The sequence below is a fragment of the Botryllus schlosseri genome, chromosome 11 (assembly GCF_051294905.1).
Source record: "Botryllus schlosseri isolate E-star chromosome 11, Bs_hap1, whole genome shotgun sequence".
NCBI classification, from domain to species: Eukaryota; Metazoa; Chordata; class Ascidiacea; order Stolidobranchia; family Styelidae; genus Botryllus; species Botryllus schlosseri.
The window spans coordinates 21,132,246-21,146,516 of NC_137246.1; the positions used below are offsets into that span (position 1 = coordinate 21,132,246).

General features: G+C 41.2%; 1 protein-coding gene across 1 annotated transcript in view; it reads left to right on the forward strand.

Annotated features, from left to right (window-relative positions):
* LOC145450192 (ovochymase-2-like) overlaps positions 1–6,992 on the forward strand; it is a 45,397-nt gene extending 38,405 nt beyond the window's left edge. The window contains exons 25-34 of the mRNA XM_080328697.1: positions 2,555–2,690; positions 2,755–2,865; positions 2,925–2,983; positions 3,813–3,976; positions 4,042–4,146; positions 4,205–4,359; positions 4,428–4,591; positions 6,308–6,452; positions 6,512–6,535; positions 6,678–6,992. Coding sequence (XP_080184823.1) covers positions 2,555–2,690; positions 2,755–2,865; positions 2,925–2,983; positions 3,813–3,976; positions 4,042–4,146; positions 4,205–4,359; positions 4,428–4,591; positions 6,308–6,452; positions 6,512–6,535; positions 6,678–6,769 — 1,155 coding nt within the window. The 3' untranslated portion in view covers positions 6,770–6,992. The remainder of the gene's footprint in view (positions 1–2,554; positions 2,691–2,754; positions 2,866–2,924; positions 2,984–3,812; positions 3,977–4,041; positions 4,147–4,204; positions 4,360–4,427; positions 4,592–6,307; positions 6,453–6,511; positions 6,536–6,677) is intronic.
* Positions 6,993–14,271: the final 7,279 nt, after the last annotated feature.

Consider the following 14,271-nt stretch of genomic DNA (forward strand, 5'->3'; position numbering starts at 1 on the left):
CCGCTTCTACTTGTTGAAATTGAGCCAAATTTATTTTGCATTGTTTTTGAAGACAACTCAATAATTTCATGGGGTTGTCAGAGAAATTTGAATTTCTTTTTATAATTTTTCTTAATAAATTAAAAATATTCAATTGGCTCCGCGGCGGCTCATACTTGCTAAAATTGAACCAAATTTGGTGTGCAGCATTTTTCAGGGTCCCCTGACAATGTAATCGGTGAATGGCTGCAATCCGGAAAAAAAGTTATTTTTGAACAGCCCTAACTGTGTATAAGTATATTGTATAATTACCGTGCGGGTCGAAGATCGGTTGTACAATATCGGAGCTGTGATGTGCTACCCGAATGTCTTAAGATCTGACATTACGCCACGATTGAAAATTCTCAAGGACACATTTAAATTCACCATAAATATTAGAAACAAGCAACTACAGGGTCGTTGTTTGTGGTATTCATGGTGTGTGTCGGCTACTTTGGTCATTTACACCAGGCCGATATTGTTCATTATTTCCCGTAACTGCCGACTTATAGTACGGCCCACCTCTAGGCTTTTTGTAAGACACCGCTTACGCAGGGTATTACCCGAATGAAGTCACAGTCACTGAATACTTTCTGGGCCATCGGACATTGTCGAAGTACTTCCGCGTATTATCACCGGTCCACACAATTTTTGCTGACTTCGATCAGACAACTGATAACGACTAACTTTTGGGCGCCGTATTCAAAAATGACTTCCGTTTTTCTCCATCTATGCATACTGATTTTTCACAGCAGTTACCTAGTGTATGGTGAAAGTGTGTGTTTGTGCGTTTGTTTGTATTACTGTGAATTGCATCTATCAATGGAAGTGTAGGGAGTCTGTGGAGCGAAGCCCTGCAGAAGTTGTGTTGACTGGAACCAAGACCATAGTTTTTTGGAGGTCGACAAAGTGTTGTTACGGCAATATGTAGCGCCCGTGTTATTCTTCAGTCAACAGGTGTTTGTGCGGGAAAAAAACAACCTTTTTTAATAATCGAGAAGATTTCTCTAAGGGGGAATTTTGTCTCAAATTTCGGCCTAAGGGGTCCACGAGATGAAAAAGGTTGGAAATCAGTAAACTAGACATTACGATGATAAAGAATTTCCAATCACGATTTACCCTATATAGCTATTGATCTTTTGCGTATCGGACACGAACCCAAAGCAGTATAGAACCAAACCGATGATGAGTACCATACTCGAACGCTGTTATTCATTTCATCACACATTGCGTATTTGTGCAATATTACAATTTCGGAACACCTTCCATACGTACTTTTCTATTGTTGCAAGTTATGATCGAATAGCGTCACTTTATTAATCGTTCGCGAATTCTGCGCTGAACGTGAAATTATTCCTCACACCCACGAAATCGACGCACCTCAAAATTTTTGAGCTCTGGCGTTGCCTGAGAAACCAGAGTCTGTAGACCAGGGGTTCTCTACCTTTTTGGCCCATTTTCTGGTTTGAAAATATTCTGTGGCCAACCTCTTAGCCGACAGTCCCATTCCCGCTGAATGCGCGCTGATCCCCGGCGCCAATATGCATATTTCTCTAAAATATGCGCATTTTTTATTACCGTCCATATTAAAATGTAAAGACATGAAATCGCGTGAAAAACATTTTCAAGTTGAATATATCAGCTCCCTCAGAGCGGCCCCCATTGGGTCCCCTATTAGGGGTGCGAAAGTGACGGTTCTGTTAGCCGGTATAACTCTTGAATACATTATTATGGCCGTCCGTGGCTCCACGCACGTCGTAGTAGCCAACAACCCCGATTGGGAATCCAATAAGGATATCAAATCAAGATAGATCCCGTTCGCCTGGTGGATTTTTTACATTCGATACCGATGCATTCTTTATATCAATTTCGTTGATGTAAATAATTGATTTGTTGACTAAGCACAGCTCGCTGGCTTCCTACATGTAGTGCGTTTCCTTCTTGATATTATGTGATTGCGTCACTAAAGATTCACAAAACAGAAAGCTGAATATTCCGAGAAAACTTTCGATCTGCATGCTCGTTTAGGGCTGTGTTTCTTTCCATGCTGCCATTGCCTTGCGGAGATAAGCTGGACGTTGAGAATCAGAGAATTTCAACCAAAGACACATCATAATGACGTGAAAATTTGTAATACATGAAAAAGATTCACAGTGCAGAACCCGCCGTAATCGTCGCGCAAGAGTACCTTCTAATTGATATAATTGCGCTCGCGCCGCCAGCGATTAGATTGCCTTTGTTTGGCGTTATATAGTCTCCAACTGTAACACAGCAACACGCCTCTCATTCAGGCATCCAGCATACAACATACATGAAATATTGCATCGCCGAAACAAACTTCGCAAGCTACGTAGGATTGTACGCGATGGTATTGAAGTGTAAATGTAAATGTAATGTGGCGGTATCTTATATTTCATCTTCAAATATTTATCAGCGCACAATGCCCTAAATTACATCAACGGAAAATGGACTGTGTTGGCTATTTATCTGTCTGCCTGGTCTAACTGCATCTCTAATTTTACACGATAATTTGCAGTATCTCCATGATCTCTGTGGACGCGTTCGTCCTAGGGACTTCCTATCCACCAGCAATTCAATAACAATTAGGTTCGTGAGCCGGTGTGTTTTACCGCCATTCGAGCAGGGATTTTCCATCGATTGGACAACGGAAGGTGTGTTTCTAAATTGCCGCCAATCCGTATGAGATAATACAGAAAAACGTATCGTATGTTACAGACAAATGCTTGTCGGACGAGATTCGGTGTTGGGACGGAACCTGCATCAAGGAAGCGATGTTGTGTAATGGTGTCGTTGAATGCCCGTTCGATGCTGCTGACGAGGCGTCCTGTAAGTTCAGGATGAAACACTGGTAAAGTTTCGTTTCATGGCTAAGTATTTTCAAACAGGCGCCGTGAGCAATACGTCGCAGTGCGGAAAACAAGAGATAGCACCAGTATTCAAATGGGTAAGCACTGTTACAGTCTTGTGGAATTGTACATTTCTTATTCCAGAGACACAATGATACCTTGACAAGTCCGTGACGTTGACCACTTTATCTCGTTGGTGAACTTCATAATATATTCATATAGCCTAACACTCCCCTTTGAAAAGCCCTGACTTTTTCATTGAAATGAATGGTCATCATGAGGTAATTACGACTTTCGATACTATGTTCAGTAGCATTTAGGTAAGACATATCTACTCCAGAACAGCTTTCTTCAACCGGTGTGTATGGTACACCCTGGGATGCTTGAAAATCTGCATGTGGTGCACAGGGGCGCACCAGAAACACTGTACTTGAAGCCAATGGTTTATATCCTGTAGGTGAAACTCATGATTTTGTTGACCCAATTTCAGCAATCACTCTCCGTAATGGACCAATATTTGACAGCCAGATGAATTAGACGCCTTTTTCTTTAGTCGGTACGCAAGCGTCGGAGCTACAACTTTGAAGGGTAGCCTACACCACTCCAAAAAAGATTGAGGAGCACTGCTCTAGAAAACATTTTATTCATGATGTCGTTGAGAATCTTTCTCTCTTTAGCGATTTAACGTGGATCTAAATTTTTTGAGTCGTTTTTCCGTCCACCATAAACTAACACCACAATGGTAAATATTCAGTTTGACGTGACATGAAGGAATTGCGATCGAAGACCCGTTCCCTCCATTATGTTAACTTGTACCCAAAATAATATCCAGGTACCTTCTACCTTCAAGATGAATAAAGCATCCCTCACTAGACAACACAATGAATGGCTTACTGACCTATTCGTTGCACATTCAATTGTTACTAGGACACACGTATCGTTGGCGGCTATGAGGCCGAACAAGCGTCCTGGCCTTGGCAAGGGAATATGAAAGTGCGTTCTGTGTGGAATGATGAATGGATATTACGATGCGGGGTTGTTCTGATTTCGGAGGAATGGGCACTAACGGCGGCACATTGCATCTCCGGAAAGTATATATGAACTATGTTTCTAACCATTTTACCGCCCGAAAACCTGCACAATGAATGCGTTCTAGTGAAGAACTTCTGCTGACATTCGGTGATCACAATATCTCTGATTCTGACACGGAACGCGAGCAGTCAGTATCAACGAACGGAATTTTTGTCCACCCCAAATACGAGTACGAAATAACAGAATGCATTTACGCAACCAGTTTAACAACGAATAGCCTTTTTCAGTTACTCACCTCATGGATTTTACGGTGGGTATGATATAGCGGTGCTACACTTATTCCCTGCCGTTAACATCACCACTTGGGTAAAACCGATATGCCTTCCACGATCGTGTCCCGAAACCGGTTCAGTTGTTGTCGTAACCGGCTGGGGAGTCTCAAGTACGTAAAAATATCGGCATTCTGTTCGTGTGCAATGAATCATTTTTGAAAATTGACACTTTCGTCAGATTTACAAGATTGGACGATGCGTCCTACTATTTTGCATCAGGTTCGAGCACCTGTGATCAACCCAGAAATTTGCTTAAAGGCATATGAGGCCCAGGTTGGCCGGACAGTACCGGATCTAGTATTGTGTGCAGGTCTTCCACGGGCGACGGCTAATGCATGTTCGGTCAGTATCAAATCTGTGTATAAGTTTATAACGCAATATTTCAGCTATGGGGCATTAATCCAAGTTAATATCCAACGCATTCAGTTGTAGGTCGGAACTCTACTTCCGCTGTCAATTTGAATTTTTTACGAAATCGACGAAAAGTTGCGATACATATGAAACTAACACATGCTTCAATATAAAAAAAAAACTATTTCAGAGCTCAAGTGTCGCCAACCTCCAAACCTTGGTGACATCCGTTAGTAGTTGTGATCAGGTCTGCTAGCACCTGTCTGCATATTAACACAATTCGGCGCGTCACGCGAGCCGAGTGTCTGCTGAAATGCTGATCAAAATGGAGAATTCTCTATCATGTCTATACTACACGGTTGTGCTGCTATGCATGCAGCATTGGTCTGTCGTTACTTACTAACAACTGTTAAAAATAAAGCGTTATCTTGAAATTATATTAATGAGAAATATGAACGGATTCAATGGGATGGTTGATGCTGCTTGGATTTTTTTCCGTAAAATTGAAGTTGGCATTAGAAAAAATGTCGGAAAAAATTCAGATAGAATGCGGTTCAGTTATTCGATTTGCTAGAAGATTCCCTTTCATGCTGATTTTTTTCTAGTAATCTCCATGCATGTTCGGACATCCGTGATCATTTCACAGGGGGTCGACATTGGTATTTATATCAATATTACTGAGATGGTGACGTTCAGAGGTGGTCAAAGTAGTCACCGTCGCTACTCAAGTAGAAGTAGAAGTAACGCCGAAATTTCTACTCTAGTAGAAGTAGGAGTGGCGGTTCACAAGTAAGTAAGTAGGCATTCTACGCCTATCTTTGCCTAAAATATTGTATTAACTGTCAAGTATAAGTATAAGTAGTCTAAAATCATAACTACTTAATAAGTATAGTGCAAGCAGGCAAAATCTACTTGAAGTACTTCAAAAAGTAGAAATACTTCGTTACTGACCACCTCTGGTGACGTTTCGCACGACCCATTTACGGCCAACTCCCTCCTGGACTTTTATAAAATAGCGTTTACGTGTAGTCGGTGGCATTGAGGAACGTGGGTAAACATCAGGCGATTTGCGTCAGGGTCTCAAACGCTCTATAAACTCAACAGCGGAACATTCGATTCGACCTACCCACTCGTCACACCTTTTGGCAGCAGTGGTTCAATTTCGCAATTGCGTTAGTACCAAGGACCGGCCGACAACTGCTATAGCTCGAATATATGACAGCCTTTGTGTACTTCTTTCTTAAACTATCTATAAATAATAGATAGGGTAACCATACGTCTTCCTTTAGGAGGATTTGTCCTATTTTTTTCAGGTTTTTGAAAATGTCCTCCTCCGACGTCTAAATGTGCTCCTTTTTGGCAATTCGTCCTCCTTTACTGCTTTTACAGATAACATAACGGATAGATTCGAGTGAAAATGGGCATAAATGACGCTAAATAGGAAATTCGTGGTTCAATCGCATGTGACTTCCTTTTTTTATTTTTTTTCAGTCAACACACGAAATGTTACGGCAAAAATAGTCAAATCGGCTGTTTTAAGTTATGATCCACCAACTTTTCTGATTTGGTAAAAGTGTCCTGCTATCCCGATTCCAAAATATGGTAGCCCTATAATAGACTATAGACTAGAGAGACCGAATAATTGAGAATTGGCATGTGAAAAGTATTCAAATTTCCTGCAAAATGTACCTCGCTGGAATTGTTCAGGGGGATTCTGGAGGACCAGCCATGTACCTCCGAAACGGATCATGGGAAGTCGCTGGACTGTCGTCGTTTGGAGTAGGATGCGGCGAAGTGGGAATACCGACGGTATACACGGATGTGTTCAAGATGTTGCCATACATTTCCGATGGTATGTAATGGTGTGTATCAGTTAGACGACGCACATAACACATGACTTCCAATTCACAGTAATGAACAACTGGTATGACCCAGGTACGTAAAAGCGTTATTTGTACAGCTCACCGTTCAACTGTAATTATACTGGTATATCTCAATTACCGTTTTGTGCTCCACTTCCTTTGTATACAAGATATTCCCTGTCAAGCCTGGTAACACTCTTTACTTTCATTTTAAGGAACTGACAGTACCACAAGCGATGCCTCCAGATCAACAGTAAAAATGGGATGGCTTCTAATATATTCGTGCATCGTAGCGTATATTTTATAGTAATGCTAGTGATGCTACGAATAATAACTATTCGGAGAGTCATACTATCAATATTTTGTGGTAGGCCTAGTACTGTATTCGACATTTGATATTGGTTAATTACTTCACTGCTTCACTGTTATTTGTACGCATTAGAACGCTGTCATTAATAGATATGCTGTATGTATGTAATAATACACTTAATTTTTCAATCCGAAGCAACTGATATGAAAAGAAACACAGATATAGCATGTTGGATGTATTCCGCTCCATGCAAATGTTGGAGATCCAGGGTTAGAAGTTAAAACCAACTAGTCAAATACATGAGTTTGAAATTATAATCCTGAAGTATTGGTCGCGCAATCTTCGTGACTATATATGAAAATTGCAAAAACGATCACTATCAACAGCAATCAATAACAACACCACCCTATAAATCAGATGTTTCTAATCTTTATACTGTGATCCCTTTGAAAATTGTCCCCCTGTTTCTAAACAATTTCGAAAATTAGGAAATGGCGTTCGAAGTAGTAGCCTAACATAGACCGTAACTGGTAGTCAGAACGATAAAATGAAGTAAATACATCACAATAAACACGATAGTACATTAATGAGTTATTAAATATTTGGTAATGTAATGGGTTAGCTTATTTTTTTTCTACTTCTACTTCGCTATACTTGGTCATATTTTGTGACTGAAGTCCGCTGCACACTGGCTTTGCGACACGACCAAAACAGGTAATTTCCCGAACATGTCGCGCTCTCAATCGTGGTAGTTGCGTTCTGCTGCACACTGGAACACCGAACCGTAACGTATCTGTTCTGTACCAACTTGATAATTTCGTAACAGTATATGTTCCTATATATATGTTTACTTATATGTTTACTGACAGCATTTTGCTGATGCTCCAAATGTTGGTAAGGAATATCATAATGCCAGTAAGATATTATTAAATTCGAAACTCAGTTTATTATTTCAACTCAAGATACAAAAAGTATAAACAAGAAGGTGTCTAATAATTGAAACGCCCTGGCAAAGTCCATCGATCAGATATGCAATAATATGCCTAGTGCCTACCCATCTCGGCCGGCTCGCCGTATTGGCAGCGTCGAAACGACAGCGCGTGCTTATTTTCTATTGCGACTGAGTTGAAAATTTCCAACCTTGTCGGCGAGTTGCGCAACCCACTCGCCGACGCTGTGTTGCGAAGTCTGGCGATGCGGTGTGCATGACTTTGTCACACACAGGCGCGATTCTCTCGTTTTGTCGTGTCGCGAGAGCCAGTGGGCAGCCGGCTTCACTTAACTTTCACTGTTTACAATTTCACGTTCTTCCAATAAGAGAGAGAGAAAAAAAGCGAGAGAGAGTGAGGGAGGGAGGGAGAGAGAGAGAGAGAGAGATTGAGGGAGAGAGAGAGAGAGAGATGTTCTCATCGAGACGTTCAGTCTCGCGCACGCGATCGCGCTTGCGTTTAAATCTACAATTTACCTATACGTGATAAGACCTGGTCATCAACCAAGATGCTGCATTTGATAGGCTATATTAATCGAGAGTGAGGCTATAAGTCATGATATGTTATTCGACAGTTCAGCTTCGACTCAGCAGTTCTTATCTCCTTCTTAACCGATTCCGAAGTTTCTGGCACGCATTTCTTCAGTGCTGTACTTCCTCGACACTTCGGAATTTTTGATAGGTCATCAACCGATATTACGATTAAACAATGACTTACGAACCGCGCTGATGTATTGCGTGCGATGGCTTTTACCTGCAGTCTAATAAGAAAGCTTTCTTCATATTTTTAATTGCAGTCTAATACGAAAGCATATTTGTAATTGCATGTCGAACAACTTACTTGTGTAGTATTCAAAACCAGCACATCAAAATTCTACTTGAAGTACTTTCAGGTGGTTCGGAAAACACTTCTTCTACTCGTACTTGAGTAGAAAGCCGTGTATCTACATATGCTGCTATTTGGGTGGCATATTGAATACTTTGACTGCATCGCTGTTTTTCAACCATTGGAATGGATGCGACAGCAGAATTTTGTACCAAAACGTGCCGTTAACCTGATCTGCACCCAGTGCTATAGGTGGAAATTGGTGAAGTACACGATCTCCGTTCACACGCACCGAACTATTATTGAATCAGGGTATAGAGCAGGCCTTTACTAAGTGCGGCCCGCGAAAAGTTCCTTGGAATTCAAAACATAAACCCTACTTTTTAATGTTGCTGCGTATACTAAAACCATGTAGGCTGTAAAAACTGAACTGAAAATTCGTTAACTTTCAAGCCTGTTCCTTAATATACCGCGATTACGCGACATACGCACCTCGCATGCGTAATCCAGATTCAAAATGAAGTCAATGTGGCAAATTATGCCGCAACAATCACAGTCACAAGAATTCACCAAACCTCCTTTGTTGGCACTGTTACATTATGCATTATACCAGTGGTTCTCAAACTGGGGCGCACCCTCCTTAGGGGGCGTGAAAGCATCTGAAGGGGGTCGCGAAGCTGCGGTCAACTGATTTTTTTTCAATCCATAGTTGTTGCTCTGTGTGTAGTCCGAATTTTGTATTTGAGAATTCTCTCATCAACAGCCATAACCTTCCATACCACCAAACTATCCGTTGGGATTGCCAGCATTCTGGTTTCATTTTGTGATATGACGATAAGAAGGGTGCGTTATTTTCCACTTTCATAATAAAAGAGTGATGTCTGAAAAAGTTTGAGATTCACTGCATTACACGGTCTGTGCTTCAAATTGTCACGTGATACGTTTCAAAATCCCTCACTCGTAAAACAACTCAATCAGATGTACGAATTTGGTGATTTTAATTGTACAATTTCTGTCTTCGGCGCGGGGATTACAGGAAAAAAAAGCAGCTAAGTAATCGGTCCTAACCCCGGATGAAGCATCATATATAGTCTACCCAAGTGGACGTCGAAGTATAATATCGTAAATTTATACTCAATTACCAATAACAGTGGGTATTTTCAATATATGCCTAAACCAGACGAAGAGGAACTGGAAAACGACCGAGGCCGACTTCCGATTTCCGATACCTAAGTGTTGGAGGTTTACCTAGGTTCCTCCTCGCCACCTCATCCGCGTCAGCAGTGTCTTACAAAAGCCTAGAGGTGGGCCGTGCTATAAGTCGGCAGTTGCGGAAAATAAGAAGAATATCGGCCTGCTGTAAATGACCATAGTAGTCGACAAACACCATGAATACCCCAAAAAACAAACAAACAAAACTGGAAAACGGAAAGTCGTGGCTGCGGATACGAGTCTTGTCTGCGAACATGACCTGCCTATATGATAAACGCCACTGTTGTGTAGGCCTAATACTATGATGATAATAATAACAATACGAGTTTCCATCGCTGGCCACGAAATTCCTCTTTGTTAGGCCATGAGAGAGGGCAGGTCAAATATTGTGGTCGAATGCTGGAAGTCCGCCTTGCGATGGCTCCATAGTGTACGGATATTTCGCAAGCGTGGATTTATCTACCATTAACCCATAAGGGTGACCAGACCTTTGGAATGATACTACCGAGGTAAATATTTAATTACGAAATCAACGAGTACCTAATGTATAGTCCTAGTTAAAATCACGCGGCAGTCTTGCTGGGGAAAATTTTATTGCGCAGACTATCGCTGATGTGCGTGAATTAACTAATGCTAATTTGGAATGTTTAAAGAATAATAAAAGTGCGATCGCATCTACATCTTCGACACGCGAAACTACTCATGTATATCCGTTTCATTTGCAACTTTTGATCCGTATTCACCAAGAAACGGAAGATATTGTGTCATATTTTATCTGGTTTCATCTCAGAAACCAAGGTTTATATCATAAATATCCACTGGAACGTAAGAACAGTAAGGTAGTCAAAGGGTGATATGTCTTTGGGTCCAAAGAAGTACGGTAGGCTAATGCATTCATGTCGGTATGGCCATTTTGATATTTGGTCAGGTCGCTATAGGTGGGTTGAAGCTCATGCTGGCGCAAGCGTATGAAGCAGGGTTGCATTTAAAACAAACATGTTTAAAACAAGGTCCTAATTTAAATTTTTTTAAATCCATGACGTCACGAATATTCAATTGTAACGTCATAGTGAATTGGCATTGACAATTGAAAATATAGGGTAATTATAGCTCCTTTGGCGAAATATCTGTACTATTAATGTTGGACCGACTATTTTGAGGTTTCCAACCTTCCCATATCGATATACGTCGGCTATATCTGGTGGTAATTGTCCGTAGGCTCATACAACATGTTTTTTGGAAAGTATTTACACAATTATGGCATAATTTTACAACTTAAAAAAACACAAAATCGTTTTTTTAAAAGACCTTTTTTAAAGCACTGTTTAAAACATGTTTTACACAAAGTGTTTTAAACACTGTTTGTTTTCAATGCAACCCTAGTATGCAGGGTGTAAATCTAGAGGAAATTCATCAGACATGATGTGACGTGCGAATAAATTATTCAGGGCAAGTCAGATCTGCTTGTTTTGAGACATTTATTGGATTTACCTTGACAACTGTGATGATTCGGCCATTCATACTTCAATGGTAATATTTAGGTATAGGTAGGCTATAAAGGTGATTGCTATGACGTCATGACATATTCTCAACAGGGAGCCATTAAAATGAACTCACCAACGCGACGCAGGCCTCTAGGCCTACCACTGATGTTGAAAATTCTAAACAAATATTTTCCATAAAATACAATTGTTACCTTCAATGGGTTGATAACCATTCCTCGTAAATCCCAGTGCATATAACGTTACAGGCTCACAAAGGCATGGAGTTTTCCATATTCGCGTGCATTGTTCGCATCGTAGTGTTCATGCGAACTCGCGGTAATAGGCTCCTGCGTATTGCGATATTATATTGCAAAACAATGCGCTTCGGTAGTAATGTCGAGTATCATATAAAACGCCTGTATTCGAGTGCTCGTGGTAGATTGGTCTTGCAGAAGGTCAACATGCAGGTTGACTCACGCTGTAGAACGCGCTAGGTTGTGCATTTTTACTATGATGTCAAGCACCGACCAAGTGATGACAGGTCGAGGCCGAGTTCGCCTTTTGCTGCGCTGGTTTCTCCCTTGATTTACGATTCTAGCTCGGCCATGCACATTGCACTACGTTAGTGAAGCGAATAAAATCGTTGTGATCTTGTATTAAAAGTACGTGCCATTTAGAAAATTAGTTTTGTAGCGCAGAGCTCTTAGACTTCCCTTTGCGACATCTTGGTCTCGTTATCCAGTCCCATTCTTATGCATGTATTATTGTATACGAATCTCTGAGACATTTCCGAAAAGTCACTGAAGAATTAACACATTATCCAATCCTGGCAACGCGCCTGCAAGGACTGCGTAGCTCAGATAATGTCATTAGCGAGCCGGAACTAACACTTATCGCGGAACAAAAGTCGAACATGCAAATTATACGGAACACGCGAGGTGTGGTATATACGCAATAGTTCGTACTCTACGTAGACCAGTGGTTATCAACCTTTTTCACCTCGCGGACCGGTAAAATTTCAAAAAATAGTTGGCGGACCGGCGGAGTTTCAAAAATTGAAATCAACCTAAAATGTAACCTATAGGCTACGCCTGTTTTTGCAGCATATGGTGTTGGAGGATGACAATTTGAGGGTTTTGATCGTTCTTGATTATGTTCATGATGGTATCCATATGGTAAAACGGTCGTAATTCTGCTGAGTTGAGGTGAAATTGACGTGCCTTGATAAACGTGCTATCGCCGGGCGTCGTGTCCAGTCTTTCGCACCGAAGGCCGTGGATTTAACCAACCACACTTACTCGAATAATATTCTTCTCTTCGACAATAGTGCGAGAAGAAGTGTTTCGGAGTCGAACCAAACACTTTGCCCCCCATACCTTGCTCATTGCCCACTACCCCCATACGCAGGACCGAAACAGCACACTTTTTATCCTCTCAGAATTATCAGATTTTCTGAGTGAGGTGTCGTCTTGAAAAATGAATGGCATCTAATTAATAATTACACATATTCGGGCGGGCCTGTAGGAGTAATACTTCGTTGCATGTGATTATTTCGTTCCCTATACTGTCTGTTGTATAGTGAATAAATATTGATATCGCCCAAACCTAGACTGAAAGATGCACACGATTCTAAATTTATATTTCTTCGCAGGCAAATAATTTCACTCTGTGATATGGCATTTGTCCTGTGGGGTACAGATTGCCAGGCTTGCCAGCGAGCATTTAGGCGCCGATGGACAATTAGACATATACAGGCCTATATATCTATCGAAGTGTTTGCTCATAACAAAGGGCAGTCGTTTTCGGTCAAGGTTTTCTCGCTGGGGAATTTTTGGCAGACTTTTTGGAGACCCATGTTAGCCTAAAATTCAGTATGTGTTTGTGCGTCGTGACGCGGTGATGGCTGATGCCTAAATGCCCATTTCTATAAATCATGCATATTTCTTGGAGGAAAGGCGCCCAATAATGAAGACATTTTGTGACACTAAATTGCGCAAGACGCGAGAACAATTTTAAAAAAGGTGGGTAGAGTTTCAAAAATTACTCCATAAGTTATGTTCATTCATGAAATAATTTTGGGCCCACTTCAAGCTACGCCCCGCTCCAATAGGACGTTTCGGTGCGGCAGTTACTGTCCAGCACAACATGAATTAATCGAAAACGAATGATCGCACAGACTGCGCAGTTCAGTGAGTCAGCTTGTATTGGTCGCGCGCATGCTGTCGTCAAATGACACGGATTCAAGTCAAATCATACTTGTTTCCAGGCCTAATGTTACGTCATCAAGTTCTGAATCAGTTCAAAATGGATAAGACTTAAACATATTTAAATTAAGGTATAAAATTGTACTATACCTGGCGGACCGGCTGGAAGTTCGTCGCAGACCACTGACAGTATAAATCATGCGTATTGCTTGGAGAAAAGCACCCAATGAGCAAGACATTTAGTGACACTAAATCGCGCAACGCGCGAAAACAAAATGAATATTTTGGGTAAAGTTTCAAAAAATATTCCATAATTTATATGCGTTTGCGAAATAACTTTTGGCCATGACAAACTTTGATCCACAAGGACGTGGCGTCACGGAGTCATTGTGTCGAGGTCGCCATGATGTCATGCAGGAAATCGCTCCCTACAGCAATATCCATGGAAGGGCACCCGCCAACATTGGCTTTCTACAAAAATAATTTCGCTTCGATGGAAAGTTACATTAAACGTCTCCCCGCATCTTTCAATTTATCACTGGTGACGAGTTTCAAAGGTGAAATTTTCCTTATACCCATCGCAAGCATTCACTTGAATACTTGGCGACTATCATGCACTCTGGCGCGTCGCGATGTGCTGTTTCAAAATATTGCTAACAATTCGCTTTGAGGAAGATTGAGAAATATTTCCACTGCGAGAAATCGAGAGGAGAGCAACAGTGTAAGTTATGACCACTGATTCCTTACATAAAAAAGCAAAAGATGTTCGATCACTTTTCGTGCAT